At 40.8% G+C, this 23,900-nt stretch overlaps 1 protein-coding gene across 1 annotated transcript; it reads left to right on the forward strand.

The window, feature by feature from the left end:
• Nucleotides 1-23,537, forward strand: CPZ (carboxypeptidase Z). The gene is made up of 10 exons (XM_010086996.1): nucleotides 1-19; nucleotides 1,407-1,781; nucleotides 2,563-2,775; nucleotides 4,844-5,040; nucleotides 5,999-6,160; nucleotides 13,064-13,222; nucleotides 16,687-16,822; nucleotides 17,911-18,050; nucleotides 21,277-21,376; nucleotides 23,128-23,537. Exons 2-10 carry the CDS (start codon nucleotides 1,463-1,465, stop codon nucleotides 23,481-23,483), a joined length of 1,782 nt encoding a protein of 593 aa, XP_010085298.1. The 5' UTR covers nucleotides 1-19; nucleotides 1,407-1,462; the 3' UTR covers nucleotides 23,484-23,537.
• Nucleotides 23,538-23,900: the final 363 nt, after the last annotated feature.

Genomic DNA, 23,900 nt, shown 5'->3' on the forward strand with positions numbered 1-23,900 from the left:
TGCCAAACTGTACAGAAAGGTATGATGTGACTTTCCTCACTGTCCTTGGAGAATCTCAAAACCTTAAGTATTTATTCATTATTTCCTGACAAGTTTTCTAATGTTGGTGTTATAGTAGGTCTTGTTCCTAGAGAGATGTTCTCTTTCTCACAAGGTAGGATTTTGCTCCTGTGACTTCTATTTGTTACCAGCCAGACACATTGACAAGAGAAGGAGGCTCAAACATAGGCCCATTACTGTAATAGCCAGTAATTTTATGAAGAGATATCTCTCTATTGCTCCCTTTTCACCTGTGAGTGGGTTTAAGGTATTACCAACATTTATCCTTCCTAAGATGTCTTAACCTGATTTCTTAAAATGTGTCAAGTTTATGAGAATATAGGTGTTAGCATATTTATGGGCTTCCTTGCCTGTGAGTCAAGCCCCAGAATAACTTTTGGTGTCGTTGGGCAATTTCAGTCAAACTTCACAGAGGGGCTGCAGTTTCAGAGATATTAAAGTCTTAAAAATTTGGTGGGGTCAAGAAAAGAAGAGAGGTATCTGACTGATACCTTCCCCACTAAAGAAAAAAATCCATATGATCTCACACCTCCTCAGTGAATCCACACTAAAAGGCAAGGACAGGGGAGATAATGATATCATAAATACACTTTATTCAGAAATCTGAGTTTTTCCCATGTTAGACGCCAGCATATTCACACCTCAAGAGGGGATTTTTCTCTCTTATGGATTCTCTTGTTTGTAATAATCTCAAACTGTATTCTTAATTGAAATCAGATAAGAGTCTCCTTCTCTGGAGACATTCAAAGCCCGCCTGGATGCATTCCTGTGTGATCTGATTTAGGTGTTCCTGCTCCGGCAGGGGGATTGGACTAGATGATCTTTTGAGGTCCTTTCCAATCTCTAACATTCTGTGATTCTGTGAAGATTTAATCGAGTATGAGACAGCCTTTCCTTTAGAAACCAGGCTTTATTAATTTTGGTGTTTTCCAAACTATTTGTTAAATGAACTCCCATGTGGCCCTGGAACTCCAGTGTTTTCTGGCCAGGGATTTTTCTTTTCATTGCTCTTGAGGCATTGAATTAACAAAATAAATCTTATTTTAGGAACGGTGCTTGTCAGTCAGATAGCCCCTCTTGCCCTGTCAAATTGTTAGATACCATTTGAACTCTGATGACATTTATTTGCATCAAACTGTTCACAATCAATCTCTGGTCTGAGCATACTTTCCATCAACTTTCTATAAGTGGTTTTAGACATCAGTTTCATTTGACAGTACTGCAAACTGCCTCCAATGAACAAAATAAATAAGTTCATTGAATGTGTTATTTCTTGTGTTGCCTTTGAACTATTCAGGGTGTCAGTGAAGCAAGTTATTTTTCACATGTTCATCTCCTTTTCATAGCAAAATGCGTGGACATTACCTTAAGTTCTTGTACTGATGTTGCCTATACTCAAACGATGTATCCTAATTTTCTGGATCAGAAGTCTCGAGAAGTGATTGAGTACAGCTCCGAGTACATCCTCATCAGCGTGCTGCACAACTTGCTCCAGGGAGAATGCAATCCGGACCTGAGGCTCCTGGGCTGCTCGGTGCTGGCCCCGCAGTGCGAAAAGGACAAAGCTATAAAGCCTTGCAGGCATGTCTGTGAAAACCTGAAAAAAAATTGCCTCCCTGCCTTTGATGCAATAGACATGGCTTGGCCCTACTTCTTAGACTGCGACCGCTTTTTCGCTGGGGAAGAAGAGGGATGTTTTGACCCTCTGGCAAAGCTGCGAGGTAAGGAAGGAAGCTTTGCTGACACATCTTAGGTGTCTAGGTGGGAAGGGTCTCATCTTACTCAGCTTGACGTGTCTATGGTACAAAACCTCTCTGCTTGTCGTCTCAGCTTGTAGCCTTCATAGACACCTGCAAGATGTGATTCATTTTGCTCCATCTACTTTGAACACTTAAACTCTGCTCAAGAAACATCTGTTTCTTTCCATCATATACAAAGAGCAGCAAGACAGGCAGCTCATAGCTAGATGTCTGGACTGCCAATGTGCATAGATAAGCCCTGCCCTGTGTGACAGCTGTCTGTATATTTGAAATATTTAATTGAAAAACTGAAACTTTAATGCACTCATAAATTCATGACTACTTGACAGGCTTAACAGCTCATTAAAATAATCTAATTAATGATTGTCACAGATTTTTGTTTGGATGAAGAAGATCCAGATAGCTGAAGACAGATGAATCTCATAAAACACGAATTTGATCTACCAGATTAAAAAAATCTGTACGTTTTGTGACTAAAATGTGCTAAGCATGACAAAGGCCAAATTATAACTGGAGGTCGCATAAAGTATTTGCCAGTGTATATATGCATTAGTATGATTTTGCAAACAAAATATGCCACAATAAACAGTGTAGGAGGTACTACGTAGATTTAAGGGTTTGATTGTGCTGTCTTTTCTATAATTCCACTACTTAAAATGATATTTTGCAGAAAAGTACAGACATTCATACAATCCTCTGAGCACCATAGTTTTAAACACTGTGTTACAATTTTTCTTTGCAGGAGAAGTAGAAATTGAGGAAGATTTGCCTTCAGACTTGCCAGCAACTTTTATTCAGTTCAAACACCATTCATATTCCCAAATGGTGAGCACGTTGAAGAAGACTGCTTCTAAGTGCTCCCATATTGCAACAACTTACAGCATAGGTCGCAGCTTTGAAGGGAAGGATCTTTTTGTGATTGAGTTCTCAACCAAGCCTGGACACCATGAACTGCGTGAGTCTTATCAGTGTTGGATCAGGTTGCCTGAGGGGAGTCCAGATTATTACAGTGAAAACAGGTCCTTTCAATGTGGTATCACTTAAACTGTAAAAAGTGTTGATTAAAAAACATTTCTCTTCCTTTCTGTTCCTGAATTACAGCGATAGCTGATGATTCACTGTAGCAATTACAGTCCAGTTGCAATTTCCTAACTATGATCTCCGCTTATGACCAAGGTTGACATTCCTTGTCCCTAGATGTATCACCGTGTACTTGGTTGCAGTGATATGGCTGTTTTTCATTTGTGCCCAGTGTACAAAGAAGTTGGGATAGTTTTCTGTTACTGACCTGCCCTCTCTGTCATCTACCACTTCCTCAGTCTACTTTTATTTATCACTGTACCATCAAACCCTACACATTTCCTTCAGGTAATGCTTGTCCCTAGTCTAAACATAGTTCTTCACATCCTAAAATAAACACAACTTGTGAGAAGGCCTCAGATACAGCAGGACATTGACGTCAAAAAAGGGCAATGCAGCACAGAAAACAATCCTGCTGAAAATCATGTCAGTGCAATGCCTGTCAGTGTAACAGGTGGATGATGCCAGGAATTTATGTTATCACAGTGCCTGAACACCTTTGGGATGAGTCCTCGGAACTTTTCTGCAAAGGGGAACATAGCTGATCTCTATTTTCTAGATTCATCACTGAGACAGCAAGGGCCAGATTTTTAATTCTTCAAAATGCAGATAATTTTTTTGGGGGGCAGCATTAGGTATTATTTTCTAGTTACCAGCTCCCAGCTCAAATATAGTACCTGACTGGTGCTGCTATAGACACTGCTGCATACCAAGAACGTCAGGTTCTTGGTATCAGACTAGCTCAGCATCAAAGCAGCCTCAGTGGTGTAGCAGAACTGAACCACATCTGACTTAATACTTTGTTGAGATTATCATCAAGCTACTGTGTCCTCTCTGTGCTATGCTGCAGGGGGAACAAAGACAGAGAAGACTAATATGAGCTTTATTTACTGTCAGCCACGCTGCCTTGCACGGTGTAGAGGTATTTGAGGTGCCTTGGTCAAGATCCCAGTAGACGTCTAACAGAGCAAAGATATACATTATTGTTTCCTGGCCTATTATCCTTCCTCTCTTGTGTAAAGAAAATAAGTTGCACTTGTCTTTTTAGGCTGATACTCCATTTGCCAGGAAAACACAAAGCCTATGAATCAGGCTTTTAAATTAGAACTGCGATATGGCATGATAAAAGATGGTAGTTTAACGTGGTACCTTGCATTTCCTTCTAAATCTGTTAGTTCATGCTGCTCAGAACAGCATAAAAGAGGGTGGAAATAGCTCTAGAGATGGAGATTTTGCCAGCCTGAGCAAACTGGCCTAATAGCTCTGTGCCAGCCCTCTTCCAGTGTCTAGTGCTTGAGGCTGGCCAAGATCAAAGATGAAGATGAAGGGCTAGACAGGGAAGAGTGTCTCCCAAGAAAAAAATACTTCCATTAGTCTCTAAGGAAGGATGGAAATTGAGAGAATAACTGTGGGGAATTGTGAAGTTATATGTTTCTAATAGTCTTATTCCAAGGCTATTTAGCCTAAAAGGCACTTTTTATGCACGACCTAATTTCTGTTCCAAATAGAGGGGTAATATATTATACATCTGCAGGTTGTTTCTAGTATCTATGACAATATAAGGCATTGAAGGCGCCCAAGGTAAGTGAGAGTGCCAGGAGTGTATTTTGTTCTTTCCCAGCCATGGTTTGACATTTTTGTTTACAGCCCTTTTGTTCACAATTAATGATGAGTCCAGGAAAAGCTCAGAGCAATGATTGCCTCTTGGCATCTTGAAAGTATGGACTTACTTTATTTCACACAATTTAAATTGTTGCTGAACTGACTTGGAATGGAGGGAAATTCACCTGGAACTGGTGTGCTATTTACAGGAATGTATGTATGCATTAGATTACTGTAAATAAAACTTTCTGACTCATCAGTAAGCTGTTTGCGTCACTCTGCTTTTGGAAGCCATCAAGGTATAATCAAATTAAAGCATCTCATTACTTTATATTTCACAGTCAAGCCAGAATTTAAGTACATTGGCAATATGCATGGAAATGAAGTTGTGGGGAAAGAACTGCTAATATACCTCGCACAGTATCTGTGTTCAGAGTATCTTCTCGGGAACCCTCGCATTCAGACCTTGATTAATAATACCAGAATTCATCTCCTGCCTTCACTCAACCCTGATGGGTATGAACTGGCTGCAGAAGAGGTAAAAGACTTTTTATAAATAAATGTTCAGGTCTTCATGTTTCTAAAATTCTCCATGGGAAAGGACAAACTGGGAGGAAAGTGTTGTGTATGGGAGGGAGCGTTAGTAATTGGCAGCCAGAATCTCAGGCTGGTTTGGTGGTAGGTTGCTTTCCAAAGATTATGTGAACAGAGCTAAGAGGAAGTCAGAGCTACATTTGTCAGTTTTGCTGCCTGCATGCAATGATGTGGGAATGACTGTGTGACTTTTTCACACATTTAGCACTCTCTGCTCTCAGTTCTAGAACAAAATGCCCACTGACTCACTGTAATGACTGTTATTTTATAAGGGAATGTAGCTTAATTCTGTGGAATAGATGTTCTTCTTCTTTTGGTAGAGCAGGTGTAATAAAATGTGAATGTTTTCTATACTGTCATGCTTTCCTAAAGGTTGTCAGTTTTCAGAGATCAGCTGGCATCTGAAGGAGACCTGTGAGAGCAAAATTCCTGTTAGATGTTAGCTGGCATTCTGCTTTTCACCTCACTTTTATTGCTAGCACCATTAGCATGAAAATAGGACCTTTCTTTTTCAGCGTTGCTCATGTGGCCACCTCTGTCTGTTGCATGAGTCTGGGGTTATTGCATTCTGCCTGATCCTGTCTTGGAGCATCAGCTGTATTTTCTTTTTCTGCTGCTCTAACCCACTCTGCATGCTGCTCTGTGCTGAGTAAGAAGGTGCTGTGTTCCTCTCATGAGTCACACCACTGGTGAGTGAAATGCTTCCTGCATGCTAGTTAGTGGGCTAGTGTTCTTGGGGATAAACGGTGATTAATGCGTCATTTTTTAAAGGTACAGACATTTTCAATTTACTTCTTTTAAAATGTCCCCTTGATTAAAATGGCATTTTAAACATTTTCCACAAAGTGATATTTTGAGACAAGAAGTTATTCTGAGGTTGGCTTCTATGTTACAAAAATTAGGGAGCTGGTTACAACGGATGGGTCGTTGGACGACAGACAGCTCAGAACTTGGACCTGAACAGAAATTTTCCTGATTTGACATCTGAGGCTTACAGAAGAGCTGGGATTCGAGGGGCCCGCCTTGACCACATCCCCATTCCGCAATCCTACTGGTGGGGTAAGGTATGAATTACAGATTTTATAAATCATATATACTACAGAGAAACCCAGGAATTAAGAACCTGAGATTGCTTGGTCTGAAGTTATTCTCTGGTAATCAGGTTTTATAAGTAGGAATAAACTGGACAGGCTCAGAATTGGCATGAAAAATCCTGGTGTAGCCCTGGCCAAAGAAGCAGGTGTCACAAATCATTGAGAAAATATATGGATAATTTGGATTTTTCTATTTTAGATTAAGAATAATTACTTTTAGGAGGGGTCACAAGTGTGTAATGATTCATCATAAATGATTTAAACTGCAGTAGTATGTTAAAAGACTTTATGGACTTGGCTCTCATTCCACTAAGCTCTGCACAGGTTTGATGCAATAGCGGTTTCTGCCTTGGAAAACATACAAAGGCTTCATGTGAAGTTGTGTAGCATCAACTTTCCACAAAAAAGATGTTTATAAATGACAGTAACCAGCTGGAGCAATTGAGACAGCCTGTCACGCGGCAGTGGTGCTGGAAGTGAGAGCTGCTGTTGCCTCCAGCCCCAGGGAGCGGGACGGAGGCAGCACTGCGGGGCCTCACACTCATCATCACTGATCTTCACATTATGTGATGTCCAGGAATGCAAAGCTCCATCCTATCTGTGACGCTGACAGTCTGGCAGACCTTGATGGTGGCAACTTGCATGAGAACTTTGTTCCCCTAAATGAAGAAACACAGAAAGCTTAATCAGTAGTTCTGGTGTTGGAAGCTCCACTTTTCTTCTGCTTTTAAACTCATTTTATTCCAGTTCAATTTTTATTCCTCGCACAAAGCCTCAGATAAGTGGGGAACAGGATTGTTTCAGCAGCTCATGTATTAGCAGGGGATTTGAGAGACCATATTTCAGGTTTCTACTCTGCTGCAAGTGATCTCGTAGAGGGCCAGTTCTAAATCCCAGAGGCATCTCTATGCTGCCCCAGTGCTTTGGTACCCCATTTCACAGTAGTGAGATTTGGATAAAAGCATCTCCCTTTCTCAGGATAATGTGCATACGAAGATGCAAGGCTGTGAAAAGCTCAGTAATGCATATTATATTAGATCACTGATTTCCAACGTAACAGAGCTCAAGAAGCTTATTCTGTTTTATGCATGTAATTGTACAGATCTCTGCTCATGTCACTAGGTTTCTACATGAGTATAAGGTCAAAGGCTTAACAATTTTGAACTTTTGACTGATTAATGAAAGATAACAGTGAGCTGGTAAATGCAAGCAGAGTGTAGAACCTCAGATGGGAAAGAAGGGTTGAGAGCATGTGGAGCAGAGCCTGAGGTCAAACGAAAACAGTTGAAAAAGAAGGGGACTGCAGGAAAAAAGACTAGAGAGAGAATAGTTTTAGTTCATCCCATTTGAGCATAGTAGCTTTCATGGCTGCAGATCTAAGAACCATGTGTAGCTATCAAACTAAAATTTTTATTTGGCAAATGAATGGTGTATGAACAAATATGAAGACTCTCAGGAGCAGGGTTAGGCCCAGCCTTCACATACCTGGGTGAAACTACATTGTTTGCAGAGGGGACCTGAGCACTGCAGGTGTGAGCTCTGAGCTGGATGCACTACGGTGTCTTACATGGTTTTCCAGTGGGTTTGCTTTCCCACGTAGGACCAAGGCTTGGAGCCATCCCTGTTCTCTTTTTAGGAAACTCTGTTCCTCAGCCTCTAAAGCCTGGACTTTGACGGGAGATGCCTGTGTTTCACAGCAATTCTCTGAAGATGGCTCACTTTCATTCAGTATCTGTCATCCTGTTGCCGTAGGGTGAAACCAGATTACTCAGTCAGGAACCTGCCAGCTTTTGTAACATAAAGTAATGTTTACTCAGAAGAACATACTGAATCAAAAATATAGAATGAAACATTACAGGTCATTACAAACATACATAGATATATATATATATATTTCTAGTTTACTGGGAGTCACTGTGCTTTTTCAGATGCTCTCGCAGAGCCCATCTCTCTTGGTCACAGCTTCTCACTGGGTTCCTAATTTGAGAGCAAGTGTTGTCTTGCTCTCAAACCTGCCAAGGCTGGCCATTCATCTCAATTGCAGGTCTGTTACCTGCCAGGCTTTTGGACCCACATCAATGTGTGTACTGACCTGGGGGAGATGCTTACAGGGAGAGGTTCCCTGTCTTTAGAACACTAACTTGCAGCCACTTACTTTGGTTCTTGCCAAGGCTGTATAGCTCAGCCACTAAGCACTGCCACCAGCCTATCCACAAAGATGTGGCTGATGAGTCCAACTGTGTCTGCAATGTCTCCCTTACCAGACGGAGCGCTTTTTTTGCATGCCCCTTTGCAGAATCAGCAGTGAGGGTGCCAGTCTCCTGGGAGCCCTTTCATGGGCTGTGTTGTCCCCTGAGATACATGCAGACAGGCTGGAGGAGTGCCTGGCACACCTAAAAAAGCCACTGAAAAAGCTTTTGTTTTTCTGTGGAGGTGCCCAGGAGAGCTGCTTTTGCCCTTTGGGACTGGACATAGTGGCTGTGCAGCATAGTTTGAAGCATGAAGAAAAGGATGGAGATCTCCCTCCAGCCCTGTGTTCACTCTCTCTCCGCATCTCTCTGCTTTGGCCCCTCTTTGTGCCAGTAGCTGGTGCAAGCTGTGTGCTTGTCCCACGCTGTGCAGCCCAGAATCCCTGTAACTCTCTAGATTTTCTGTCTCTAACCTCCCTGCTTCCTCCTCCAAATCCTGTTTCTGCCCTGGTCCTTCTGAGGATCTTTGGGACAGTCAGTGGTAGGGAGCCACTTCCAGAACCATGTATCTAACTTTCTTAGATGCTGTGTAACATCAGGGAAGTTATACAGAGGGCTGGATGGAAACAACCCAACATTTCTCCCACAGTTACCCCCACTGCTGCGGCCAGCTCTGACCCAGTTGCAGCATGCTGGTCACCCTGGGGTGTCTGTCACCACAGACATGGGACCAAAAGCATTGGCACACAACCACCCTCTGCCTCAGAGAGTGCAGACCCAGCATTATGGATAAATCCCTTCTCCTGAAAATCTTTTCTTGTTTTTGAAGAAGAAATTGAAATGAGGTGATGACCCACTGATTCGTTTCTCACAGCACCAGACCTCAGGGAACCTCTAGATGCTCCCCTGACCCCAAAGTAGGTCCTGACCTAAACAACACTCAAAGCATCTACAAATCTATGTGCTTTGCAGAACAAATGAGGGAACCAATTTGCCTGTGACCTCAATGGCACCACAAAATCTCCTTGACAACTGCAATTTCACATGGTTCAGAAACCTGGCAGTAAGTGGTCTCACAGCCCTGAGTCCCTCTCCTCTGCCGGTGGTATCACAGGACAGCCAACATAATGAGCTTCAATTTTGTCAGGCAGATGAACCCACAGCTCTCACAGTAGTTGGCTTTGTGTATGCAAAAGCATTAGATTGGATGTTTCAACACCAGCCTCTCAGCTTTCATTTACCTAATAGTGTTTATTACCTGCCTTATTAAAGTAATTATCTGAGTATTGCAGGACATTGTATAAAGATCAGAAAATGGAAAGCGAGATCCCAGCCAATCCCACAAACTCAGGAGAGCTCCTGCCTCCCCATAACCCTTGCTGTACAGTGCATTTTGTTCCCCACTAGTTTGAATTGTTGTAATAAGTGGTCTGAGGGCTCAGACTGAGAGACTTCAGGCTTCATCTGAAATGAAGTCAGTTAAATTGGCTTGATTCAAACTGAATTTGGAAGTCTGTGCCAGTAGAGGCTGGTATAGTCTTTAGGAAAATGAGTCTGATTGCTTCTAAAAGGGAAAAAAGAAATCTTTGAAAGCCATGGAGACAGTGACTAATTGCAGTATAATTGACAAAAATGAGATTCAGGTTTAAAGCAGGGTAGTGGCCATTCCCTGTATTTGTGCAGAAATAATTTATCTGTTTTCTCATCGTGCCCCAAATTGTTCTTCTGAGACGGATACTTTAAAATCGATGTCCTCTAACTAAAAAGGAAGAGCCCTGGTGAAAAAAAAAAAAAAAATCAAAACCCACAAAACCCACATTAAAGGAAAAGTCTATGAATAGTCAAAGGCCAGAGTGACACAGATAGCATCTGATATCATCCGGTGGAGCTGAACCAGGATGTGCACATTTCAAAGCCTTAATCACTGTACATGATGTCACTGAAGTGCTATTAGGATAAAAATAGTGACACTGAAATTCCTGATTTTCCACAACATTCACTTCAATAAGACGTTAGCTCTGTGACACGGCGGTGTGTTGTGGGTTGTGCAGGTACCTAGTGAGCAAGTTGGCTAATCAGTGGGAGGGACTGAATTTAGGAGCTTTCTGAGTAAAACTGTGCATTTCACCCTTGTCCACTGAATTGCAGAAGCAACTTTAAAATCTTCTTAACAAGGTATGAGACCCCTGTCTGAAAGCAGGGCTGATTCTGGCATCAGGCACACCCTCTCTGTCCGGACAGCAGGAGCTGGGGCAGCTGCAGGCAGGGCAGGGAGCTGCTGAGAGTCTGGGGCATCATCCTCCTGGGCAACACTGGTCCAGCAGGGCTTGGAGGATGCAGGCTTGTTGCCAGCTTCTCAGCCACCCCGTGAACCCCCATGCAGGGGACCGTGGGGCAGGCAGTGCCACTCACAGCCTCTTACAACTCACCCGGGCTCTTCTGCTCTTAGGAAGAGATGGGCTTAAAGGATGAACAAAGTGCTTTCAGGCTTCAGCCGAGAGTGGCTGATTCACTCCCAAATTCCCTCGGGATTAAGATTGTTATCAGATCATCCCAGGGCTCTGTGCAAAGACCAGAAAGGCAAATACTTTGACGTCTGTCAGCACTCTTTGGACACTGCCAGATTCCTTGTCACAAAGCCTGGTGGGCTGTTTTCTTCTCTCACCTCTGTGTTGTGTGCGTGGGTGTGTGAGACTTCAGAAAGTGCAGAACGTTTGTCCTTTCCTTTCTGAGTGCCCTTTATCTGCCCTTTTAAAAAATGTTTTCCAGGTCATGCCCCTCCTGGAAACTGTGTCTAATATTCCCAAATATACAAAAAACCCTTGTTTGGGTTTTCGGTGTACAAAGTGTATTCTGTGCGTTCCTGAGTTGCTCAGGCTTTACCTGTCACATCTCTTCCTATGTTTAAGTTGCATCTTTATAATACCAAAGTTGAAAGAGTTGTAACACAGAGATTCAGAGGCTACCACTAGGTTAACAGATAAAATGGACCTGGCCTGTTTCTCCTAAGGACAAGTGGCAGAATCTAACTTGTGTCCATATACTAACCACAAAGTACTGATTTAATGATTCACCTTACAGCAGTGGGAACCCTCAGGTTCCTGTTTCTTCCCAAGTAAAAGGTGCAGCCTTTTTCAATAGCACAGATGCTGTAGCTGGAGGCACTAGTTCGGCTCAATGACTACGGAATGGCATTTTAAGGAAACCTGAAAACTAGGAGGACTCAGTTAATAACTACAGCATCTGAAAGGAGGTAGCCTCCTGCCTAGGTCAGGAATGGGCAGGGTGATATCTTCTTAAATCATCCCAGGCAAAACTGTATTTAGACATGGCTTTTTCCTGAGACCCTTTGCTTTCTACCTCACTGCTGGAAGCTGTAATACATCCAGGGTGCACCTTTGCTTCACAGTGTTTTTCTCTGCTCCACACCTAAGTCTGTGGTACCCCCCATATCCCCAAAGCTGTGGTTTACCAATAGGAGAACAGGGACTGACCCAAAGAAAACAGAAATTGCTATTATTGCAACCCTAATGTATGGGTCTTTAGGTTTGTTGTTTGGCTGGTTTGCTTTTTGTTTTGCTTTATTTTGTTTGTTTTGTGGGGTTTTTTCCCTGGACATTGCTGACTTGATTCACTGTTACTAGTCATTAGCCACTCTGGGGTCCTGGCTGGATGATTTTCTGACAGTGGACAGAATCAAAGCAAAGGTTAATATGCAATGTTAGCAGCCCCATATAGATGCTGGACTAGGTCCCTCATAGCAGATCTTGCTCATTTTCTTAAAACCTCTCTATCTGCACCTATGCAAAGCAGAGTCTAGATCAGCAGCCTCTGCCCTCGCCCACTTTTCCCTTCCTAACTTCAGAAGCTGCAAGAAAAAGAATCTCACCTCCTGCAAGAGCTCTGGAGTCTGTCTGGGCATGCAGGGACTGGCCACCAGATGACACTGTTATCCCTAAGAATTAACACTCGAGCAGGTCCGTGAAATTACTCCTCAGAAAAAGGGAAAGAAGCCTCTTTCGTGTCCGGAGGAGACGGGTGTCTGAGCATCTCTGGGAATCCGGTGCCCACTCCCTTGGCCACTGTTACTGGGCATGGACTGTCAGAAAGACAGACTTTGTGACTTATTTGCAGCAGTTCACTGCAGGTAAACTGCAGTCATTGCTGTGCTTTATATGCATTAGTTTTCAATTATTTGCAGATGAACCCAGACCGAAGCATAGCAAATGAGACAATGAATTTCCAGCAAGTGCTGAGAATTACAAATAGATCCCCGTATTCCAGTTTATCCATACAAAGTCCATTTTGCTGATTCAGAAACGAAATTAGATAAGGAGTTTGTTTTGCAAGTAGTGGTACGATGCCACATTTTTTCAAGCCTAAAATGCTGCTGTGATCACTTTGAACTGCTGAAAACATCACTGTAATACAAAGTTATTCTTCTGTTTCTCCTCTTTTTTTTCTTTTTTTTTTAGTTTTTCCAAAGTGAACAATGTGTCTCATCTGTTCCATGGAGCAAGCTGATGTTCTTCCCCCATTAACCTTTGGGATGGAAGAGCCAAAGAGCCTCAGCATTCTGCTTTCTGACACACTCCCTTCTCTGCTGGGCTTCCTCCTGCCCAGACTCAAATCCCTTCCAAGCTGCATGACTACCCACGTAGTTTTTTTTTCTGCTGGATTTCAGGTGGCCCCTGAGACGAAAGCAGTCATGAAGTGGTTGAGGTCTATCCCATTTGTGCTGTCTGCCAGCCTCCACGGGGGTGAGCTGGTTGTCACCTATCCTTATGACTATTCAAGGCATCCTATGGAAGAAAAGATGTTCTCCCCTACACCTGATGAGAAGGTAATGTTGTTTCCACAGAGGGAGCATATTGGTATGGTTTCCACCTGTGGAACTATGGAAACTTTTTCTTTTACAAGTAACAAATATCAATTTATTTAGATTGTATACATGTGTGCATATGTACGTATGTATTAAATATGTAATAAATCACACGTTTATGTATATAATGCATGTATATATATTAAAAATATTATGTATAAACTCATTTATGTGCTTTAAAATATAGGACCATATACACACTGTCAACTTGATCTTTAAAGATTTATCCATGTTTCGTGAAGCCAAACGTAATTTCATAAGGCACAGGTTAGGAAAAGCCAGGCTTTCACTATTTAAAGGGTATAGGCTGTGATATTTTTACCACTGATTTCCAGAAGAAAAGGAACCCTGACCAGCAGTATTACTTTCTTTTGAAAGCTATAAGGGAAACAAAAAAGGCTTGCTGCCATGTGGTGGCAGCCTTGTAACATTTATTCCCGGTCAGATGAACTGGGATGGTTTTCCTCTCTCGTCCCTGGAAAGCTTCCCATTTGGGATTCACTGTAAATCTTCTGTGAAATTCTTTGCCATCTTTCGTATTTCCTTTTGATTTCCTCAATCTACTATTCATTGCCGACATGCCCACTAGGACAGCAGCTTGTTTTTCCATCTTCTAGCATATGTCCCTGGCCTCTTAAGAGAAAGTGGTTCTTCACATAACAAACAGCAGTTAAAAATAGTCAGAAGTTGATGTTTGACTTGAAGCTTCCCTTATCTTTGAGTATATATCTCTGGGCTGACTTCTTCTAAAGAAGCAACAGCTCTCACCAGTGCATATTAAATATTTAAATATTCATGACTATTAAACATTTTCTGTATCAATCTGTTTCTTCTGAGCTGTACGACACCTACTGACTGTGCATGTATGACATTGATTTATCAGTAAAACAAACCAGGCACTGCACAGAAAAAAAGCCCATGTAAGAAATATCCAGTCGATGATAACGAAGCTAGAGAAGCTCTTGGTGAGGACTAGGGGAAATCATAAACCTCTGCACTTATATCCCGTTGCCTGGGCTATGGGTATCCTGATTCATGCATAGATGGTGGAGGGATACGGCCATGTGTGCCTTAGGAAGCAGTTCATCTGTGGAAGGGAGGGAGAGCAGCCCCTCCATCGTTTCCAGTCAGGGACAGCATGTGAGTTTTGAGTGAGACGATGCAGACTCATGTACAAAGTGCTCCATCCCAATGCAGTGCCCAGCTAGGCAAGTCCTAGTGGCATCCATGGTTTATGACAGTGTAAGACAGAGGACCTTGTGCCAGTGGCTGCAAAGCCTGGGAAGTTAGCTACAAACTTGGAAGTTTAAAACACACATGGGACGGCTGGAGATGTCCTCAACTAAAACTAATTTTTCAATGTGTCAGCACAGGAACTTTAATAACACTATCAGTATCACTTTAAATTTTGCATCTGGATCAGCCCACTTAATCCAGAACTTTCCCATTTTTTGGCTTTTGTAGAGATGGATGTTTTTAGTAGGCTCTTGTTCCTCTGTGTTACACAAGAAGCTGCATGGATGCCTGTGCTCACTGGAGCAGAAAGGTGCACACCAAGTCAAGTTCACTCTGGTGAATGGGAACACTCCCTTCCCTCCCCCAGAAAAATCCACCCTGTGACAGTCAGCAGGGTAAAAGTACTGGCCAAGGTAACAGCACTGACCTCATTTTACCAAACAAAGCACCATGCTTCCAAAATTACAAAGATTCCTCTTTATTCCACTGTATTACACTTAAATGTCTCAGGTTTTTTGAGGTCCATAACTAGTCGTACATTAGCTGCTAGATAATAGTAAATGTATTGCTATCTGAGCACATTTTATCTTTTTTTTTTAATTTAAAAAAGTTTAACCTTTGTTTTTTCAAGTCACATTCACTTGATTTGGGATTTCTCATTGCCACCCATCCTCATTCCCTTGCACTAGTGGCCAGGCAAAAGCCTTATGCCTCTTGGTGTGAAACAAGAGAAGAAATACTTGGTCACTGGAAGTAAAACATCTGCAGATGTCTTTGGGAAAGGTGAGGAACACACTGCTAAGTCACAGAGGCAGCTTCTAAACTTTTAGCATGTATCTTCCACAGGAGATTTACTGTAGAAATTAAAGATATTGGGCCTGGCCCCAAGCTATTGTCAGTAAAGGTTCTTCTTAACATATTTAATTAACATCCATTTCTTTCCATTAGAACTTTGAGGGAGACTTAATTGTCAGGGATAAACAACACTTAGACACAACAAAAACTCAAGGGAGATATAAAAGTGTTTTATATTGTCCGGATTTTTAGTGTCTGGTAATTAGAAGTATTTTGGTAAATTTTCTTTACGTTAACGTTAACGCTCTCTTTCCACCTTCCTGGGTCACCTACCGGATCCCATAATTGTCTCAGCCTTGTGATTATTGGAAACTTTCATAAATATTAGATCAAAGTTGTGTGCCTGGTCATTTTGGTCTTTATCCTTGGTGACAACATAAAGGATGAAGTTTTCAGATCATTTCTAAAACCAGGATTTTAACTACCCAACTTCTTGCACATGTTGTCTTAAGAAATGTGCAATGAAACTCATGATGCTGAGTAGTAGGATCTAATAGCATCTGTTGATTACTGTCCTTTCAATGTTGAAAGCTGAAATTATAGCTTTTGTAGATGAGGTTCAAATGAAGAAAAAGGAGAGGAGGGATTTCTGTACAAAGTTCGAATAAACACTTGATAAAAATGGCAGAAACCTGATTCAAATAAATGGTTTCCGCAGATTACTGCTGTTTCTTCTGTCTCCACTACATGTACCTGTCACTTTTTCTTTCTGGGTGGCAACTCCTCTGCTCTTCATCAGTATCAACACTCTTAGGAAATTGGTGGTGACATCCTCCATCACCACATCCTAGCATTGGCTTTTTAAGAATGGTTTCTGCCCCACAAAGAAGCAACTGTCGTTAAGATCAAACTGTCAGGTTGTCCTGTGTGAGTGATAAGTGCAAAGCAAATTGACACTGTCTATTTTAAACAGCAGCAGCCAATGCAAAGATCTGGTTGGGCTGAGGCTGGTGTAGGTATTTTTGAAAGGGTAAAAATAGCAAGAGCAAAAACATAACAGGGAGAGCTAATTTCATCTTTAAAACCTGGTACTTGAACTACAACCAAACAAGCCCTCTACTCCTGCCCCAGGTGACAGGTGGAAGCTAACTATCACAAAATCCACTGGTGTTTAATGTTGTCTCTGGCTAAACATATTGGATTGCAGAGAAGGACCTTGGAGAAGAAGACAAGTGAAAACTTCCTGGCAGAATATCTTTGCATGGAGGTCCACCCCCTCCATCAGCCTCAAGGGTGCAGGGTGGCTCTGGGCTCACAATGGCAATAGTAGTTAGCAGCAATGACAGTGTCTACAGTTTGTAAAAGCAAATTTATTTCAAACCCTTTTGTTACAGATGTTTAAATTGCTGGCTAAAGCCTACGCAGAAGCACATCCAGTCATCTCGGACCGATCCGAACATCGTTGCGGTGGAAATTTTGTAAAAAGCGGAGGTATTATAAATGGTGCTGAGTGGTACAGCTTCACTGGAGGTAAAACCACTTTATCATCATATCAAGTGAGGTAAAACCTCTATATGACCTTTATGAGACACAAGGGTCTGAAAGAAACAGTTTTATTCTTTTTAGTTTTCTTTAGGTCAGACTCCTGCAAAATGTAACTGGAAACGGATTTAAGTAGCAAAATGTATGTTGGTAACATTTATATTCAGAAACCATGGGTTGTATTCAGCCCTGATATGACCTGAGGAAAGTTAAGAAGTTGTATAAAGGTCAAATTTGTTATTGCATATAATATATCCTAGTTTTCAAACCTGAAATGGAGAAATAAATGCTTAATGTTATGCTTTCATTCCTTAGTGTCATGAATTCGAATCCGTCTTGCAGACTATGAAAGTGCTGCTTTTCAGTCTTTTTAAATAAATTATTTTTCAGAGAAAACTACAACAGAGACAAACATCCCATTCATTTGTGCTTAGGTTGCTAATTTGATTTCCCCAATAATAGTATTTAGTTTTCTTCAAGATTCCTGAAATACTGGCGTGGATGAAATATCAGTGTTCATAAATTTTCAGTGGTGCTTCAGTTGTGTTTTCAAATAGGACTCAGCTGGATCCCCAAATAATTATGTTGAAACTAGGCATTTAGAAAGCTTTGGGGCATGAGTGAGAATTAGGTTTAAATAACTTCAGCTTACATTCTTCTGAAAATTATATCCAATGCCTTTTGTACAGAAACAGTTTTGAACATACTAATGGCAAAAGGTCATCTCTTTGCTGGTGACCCTTGGCGATCACGTCTGATACAGCCGATTATCCAATTACCATGATTAACCAATCCTTATCTCTCTATCACTACTTCTCGGTCAGGTGAATAATAATTTAAAATGATGCTTTTTCGCCCGAATGAAGTGTCATTATCATTAGTTAATTCATAGTTGAAATGAGTAGTAGAATTCTGAATTTACTGAAGACTTTTTATGTATTGTCCATGCACACTCTTTACAATATATTAATCCACATCCACAAGGACTGCATTCAGCTGAGTGCAACAGCAAAGCTCCAGTTAAGGGTTATGTGGCTTGTTTGTGATCTCTCTTTTTTTTCTTTTTAAACCTATAGGTATGGCAGATTTTAATTACCTTCACACAAATTGCTTTGAAGTTACCGTGGAGGTAGGATGTGAAAAGTTTCCTTTGGAGGAAGAACTGTTTACAATCTGGCATGAAAACAGAGACGCCCTTCTGAATTACATGGAAATGGTATGGCTCTGCTTTTACAGACCTTTGTGCTTACAGTTTTTTGTCTTCATGCTTTGTCAATATTCGTTTCTTTAGCCTTTACTTGGTTAGTTATTGAGATGGCACCGAACCAACCATCACACTGCACCAGGAGCCCTGGTGCCTCAGTTTCTCTACCAGGACATGTGGATAGTATTTTACCTATCTTGCAGGAGGGATAGAGATTGAGGACTGTAAAGGCCTTGAAAACAGTGAAAAAGGGAATTGTCTGTAAATGCTTTGTGCAACATTATAAATCATCTGTCCAAACTTTAATGCCAGAGAAAACCCATGTATTCAGAAAAAATATGAATCACAGAATCATAGAATCATTTAGATTGGAAAAGACCTTTAAGTCTGGCCTTTCTCTTGAAGAATAAACAAGCGAGATCTGCTTTTCAGAGAGCTTCTTGGAACTTTTTCCTTTCCATATTCCATGTTTGTGGCCCAAACCCTACTGCATGGCAGCAGGAGATTTAGATTCAGCTGAAATGGGGAGGTTCTAAGTATCTTGCTAGAAATGCTGTTTCCACACATTTCAGACTGATTTCTTGATCAAAGTAGGTGAAAAAGATCTGAAGCCTGATCTTCTAAAGGAACAACTGTATGTCTGTGAGCATGAAAACATGCCATTTAAAAGTCATTCTTAATAATAAGTTTAAGCTCAGCAAAGCCAAATACCTCACTGACAATAAGTAAGTGAACACAGAAACAGAAGGTGCTCATCTTTCTCTCAGCCATTAGTAGATTAGCTTTCTGTCATGCCTTATTTTGATAGAGTATGCAGTAATTTAAAATTGTTAGGAGTGTTTTTATGGCCTTTCTAAGCAACCTCTTGCTACTTGTGGTAAGTATTATCATTCAATAAAGTCTACAGTACAGACCACCAAACTCATTTCATTTTACAGCCGTCTGATGAAAATGAGTTTTAGTGAATCCAAATGGAGCTGGGTTAAATCCATATATATTGCAGTTGAAGTCTTCAAGATGTAAAGATTTTTATAGTGTGAGATACTGTAGAAGTCTATGCTGGAAAAGCTTTTTGAGTAAATGCAGGACAGTAAGCAAAACAACTTTGTAGATAAGGGTGACTGAATTACTCCTGATAAGGATTAAGTCTGCCATAACCAATTCAAACTTTTCTTATTCTGATATACACCAGGCTGTTTGGTGTGTGTACAAATCTACTTGGCTTAACAGGCAAAAGTAGAATTCATTTTCATAAACGTTGATCTCTTCTCCCCATCGAAGTGGTATCAAAACACCCTCCTAAACTTATGTGGCACAGACTTGAGGCAAAACAAAAAATAGTATATTTACTAAAGCAAAACAAATAAACTTAGTTAAAAAAGGTCAATTTTGTCATTTTTATCCCTCCATGTTGTAATTGCAAAATTATTATTGAAGTTGGATGAGGTCATACTATTTTGAGTATGTCTACACTGTGAATTAAATTTGGGCCTGAGATGAATCTTCTGACCAGATTTACCCACTATCCATATGATAAATCCTCAAGTCCATGCTGAAAATCAAATTGCAGCGCTTCATCATAATAATTCTTAAGGGACAGTTTTCAAGTCCTTATACTGAGTCTTTCCTAAGATCCCCCAGTGAATAGCTCCACTCAGTACAGACCAGCTATTTAACAAGAGCAGTGACAACACAGCCTTACCTTAAATAAACAATGGCTGTCACAGGACTAGACTTTTTTTTTCAGCTTCATATTAAGAATTACTGAAAAGTTGGATATTTTAATGTTTACTTTTAAACATCTCTATAATCCAACAGAAAAGCAAATACATTTTTCTGTAGTTTTGGTGTTTTGTACTTTACTCCTCTTTTGTGACAAAGGATAATGGGGAAGGAAAAATGAGAGGAAGAGAAAGAAAGGTGGAGGGAAGTGAAATAAAGAGCAGTTGAAGTTGATCATGACAGTTCAGGGGAAAAATCAAAATGACATTACTTTTCATTTAAAAGTGTCATATAGAATTTCCAATAGAAAATGTTTTCATTTTGGAAGGTTGCAAAAAGAGAAACTTAAGAGGTTTAATGTTTAAATATTTAGATTTTTTTCCTGTTTTGTTTTGTTTCATTGAACTTCAAATATAGTGAGCTGTTTGTGCACCTCCTTGTATGACAGAATCCACATCGCTCTTTAGTTTGTCACCAAGCACATTTGTCATCAGCTCAAGCAGCTGGGTTCTGTGCTTGTAGAGAAGGGGAAAAAGGATATTATGCACACTGCTGTCATGACATTCTGATATGAAGTGAAGTGCAGGCAGCAGACCGATGATGAGTCCCAAGTAGCTAAAGAATCCCTTCACCAATTCCTGTTCACTGATATTAAATAAGAATATGAACGAAGCAATAATTTAATTAAATTTTATGTATGGATTAATGTACATCAGTGGATTTGAGAATTATTTTTAAAATATTGTGTTAAAGATTGTACATTAAATAATACTAATACAGAAGTATCCATCTTATTCTGATTTTATTCTTATGCTTCCACTCTGTTTTAAAATAGTAACAGTGTGTCTGTCACAGGACAGTTGTTCAGTTTTAGTTCTTTATCTCTAAGCAGTTTGGGATCCTTTCAGATGCAGTGAAAGAAAATGAAAACAATATATTTCAACTAATATTGAAGATCGGGTTTCCTTATACAACCCACATTAATTGATTCTACTGTCAGGATGGCAGTGTATTGTTTGATAAGTGGTACTGTCTGAAAGCTAATAATTCTGCTTGAGTCTGATTTATTTCACGTATCTTTTAGTGCTGCTTCATGTTGAATTAACTTCACTCATAGCACCACTGATGCCTTATCATTGTGTATAGAGCATCAGATTGTTGTTTAAAGACTTAACTTTTCATTTCTTTGTGGTTCTGGGTCTAGGGCAGACATTCAGAAACAGTCTTTAAATACTGTGATGAGATCATGAGGTGACAGTGATCTGTGCAGAGAAGGGTTGCTCAATGGAGAGCCACATACCTAGCCCAAAAAAGCTCTCGTTCAGTTATCCCTTCCCCTCAGCCCCCTTGGACCTCCCAAAATAGAGGATGTGATCTGAAAGGGCCATTAGCACCCAACAGCCTCTACAATGGGTTGAACCTCTTGAAAGTTGTTTGCTCTCTACAGAGGTTTCCTTGCAGAAGATGAGGACATGGTACTGAAATAAATGACTCCCATCTGACTTTGCTTTGCCAGGTTCATCGGGGGATAAAAGGAATTGTGTCTGATAAGTTTGGCAACCCCATAAAAAATGCTCGTATTTCCGTCAGGGGCATCCAGCATGATGTCACTACAGGTAACGTTTTTAGTTGGAGCTTTTTCCTGGGGCAGAGGGAAAGCACTAATAACTTAACCTGTGAAAGTCTTGTTGTATTTGATAGAAGTGGCACTTTAATGGAGAACTGAAGGCTCAGCTGTGGGTTTGTTCCTAGAATAATGAGATAAGACATATCAAACTGGCTGTCGAGTCTGTCATGTCTCTGGGATGAAATAGTCCTTGCCATTAAAACTTCCACCTGGAACTGTGTGCTGTCCATCAAAGCCAATGTGTCTGCAATGAGATTCAGAAATCCACCTTTATGTTTCACATTTGGGGGAATGTGGCAATAGCCCTGCTCAGGAGCCATAACTCAACACGTGGAGGTGCAGAGCCCTGACAGAATAAGTTAGTTGAAATATTGTGAGACTTTAGAGTAGGATCCACACTGACTTTAACTGGAATAACTGCAGTGTTTGAAGGGTATGCAACCTTTTTTGTTCATGTGGAAAAGCATAAATATATGCAATTTTTGGACAATAGTTATATCAGATGCAAAAAAAACCAGAACATTGAATTATGTTCACTTTATACCTGTTGCCATCTGGTAAATACATATTGAGGCATATGCAACTGTTAATTTTCACAGTCATAAACTTCTTTGCTTTTAGGCTCTCACTGGAATCAATGCTCTCATTTTATTATTGATTTCACTGAGAACTGGGTAGACCATGGAAGTGCAAAACAGAAGACGTGAATGGTAGCATTTTGCTCTAATGATAGTTGTTGAATCAATTTGGAAAGCCAGAATGGTTTATAATGTAGTGAATGCTTTCCAGCTTTCAAAAAAACCTAACATTAGAGGGGATACAATAGTGGAGATGATACAGATTCTTGAGGCTGGTGGGAGACTGGCATGAATTAGGGTCTTTTTCAAACTTCTTCACAGACAATGGCTTTCCATTGGCAGTGGACCTTTAAAGAATTAAGAATTAAATAAAAAAATGTGTTTACATCGAAAGAAAAGAGAATGTTTGTTCTTGAGTTAGGTGGGGTTAAGAATGGCATATGATTAAAAAGTCTTAATTTCAGTGTTAAAGAAGACTGAGAAATTCCATGAGAAAATACCATTAATGCAACATTAACTGAGCTAAAAAACTTACCATTCAAAATAAATGAAATATAAAATGAAGAATAAATATTCTGTTTTAAAACTCCCTCCTTTTGCCTGCAGGCTCTAATCTTCAGCTGGAGGAAATTTACACCCGTTTTACACTAATGGCAATTTATACCAGCTGCAGCTCCAACTCCATAGTCTGATGTGCTATAATGTCTGTGAAGTAATTGAATGTAATATAATAAAAGCAGGGGTTTCTTAGCTGCTTAGACATGCTATAAATATATATTGCAGCCTGGATTCTGCTTTCACTTTCTTAAGTTTCATATAAATTCACTTGATTTCTTTGGAGCTATTCCTTGTACCCCTGGGAAAGCAGCATGAAGGAGAGATTTCCTTCCCTGGGATACAGGCACAGCAGTTACTAACATTTTGTATGTGAATTTTACCTCATTAGCTCCCAAAAGCCAGACTTTCACAGGTGGAGCCTCTTTTTGTCATTCAAGTGTTTGCGTCTGAATTTTTTTCAAAATCTGAGTTGCCCGGACTCCGAGATCTTTTGAAAACCTGTCCCTTAAATGCTTGTACACGCGTGTGTATGTGAGTGTGTAACTATGAATGGTGCAAGACGAAAAGCTAAGCTCAGTTTTGTTGTGCCTTTATCTTTCCTAAGCTGCTGATGGAGACTACTGGCGACTCCTGCCTCCGGGGACATACATAGTCAGTGCCCAAGCGGCGGGATACAGCCGGGTGATGAAGAGGGTCACCCTTCCTGCCAAGATGAAACGGGCTGGGCGAGTCGACTTTGTATTGCGACCTGTTGAGGCTTGGCCCAACAAGCTCCTCCGCCGCTCAATGGAAGACATGTATGACCCGTACGACCCGCTGGAACTTTTTGACCCTCACGCCCAGCACGGGCAGCCTGAGGTTCGAGGTGGGTCACCACCAGGCAGGGAGAAGCCCTGGTGGTGGTCTTACTTCAGCTCTCTAGACCTGCACAAACCTCTGTGGCTGCTCAAGCAGCACTGAAGGGCTGAAGGGCATCACGGTGCTCGGCTCACCTCGCTCTGCTGCCCTTCCACCCGACTCCGGACACCCTCACTGCTCTTGGCGATATTTAAATCTGTTTCATTTGAAAATACAATGGTAATTCGAGCACGCTTACTTCTTTTGTTTTCTCTTCACACAAAACTGAGTATGCTCAAGTGTTTTTGTATATTAAAAACAATGGTGCACACCCGTTCAAAGGCCAGGTTTTATGTAGTGGGGTTTTTTTTTTTGGTAATGCTATGTACTTATGCCCATGTAGTTAATCATCTCATTCATTATTTATTAGGTTCTAAGTACCTGCAGGAAAATATTCCTGATCCTTTAATGCATTTTTGTACATCTCTTAACACATTAATGACTATATACTAAAAACAACTTTCAGAAACATTCAGAAAA

The sequence above is a fragment of the Pterocles gutturalis genome, unplaced genomic scaffold (genome assembly GCF_000699245.1).
Source record: "Pterocles gutturalis isolate BGI_N339 unplaced genomic scaffold, ASM69924v1 scaffold9081, whole genome shotgun sequence".
Lineage (NCBI taxonomy): Eukaryota > Metazoa > Chordata > Aves > Pterocliformes > Pteroclidae > Pterocles > Pterocles gutturalis.

Bases quoted from the DNA above. Each gene is read 5' to 3' on its own strand.
- CPZ (XM_010086996.1), top strand. From the start codon at position 1,463: ATGTATCCTAATTTTCTGGATCAGAAGTCTCGAGAAGTGATTGAGTAC. The intron at 5,041-5,998 runs GTAAAAGACTTT...TACAAAAATTAG, and splicing joins ATGAACTGGCTGCAGAAGAG to GGAGCTGGTTACAACGGATG. The intron at 6,161-13,063 runs GTATGAATTACA...GCTGGATTTCAG, and splicing joins AATCCTACTGGTGGGGTAAG to GTGGCCCCTGAGACGAAAGC.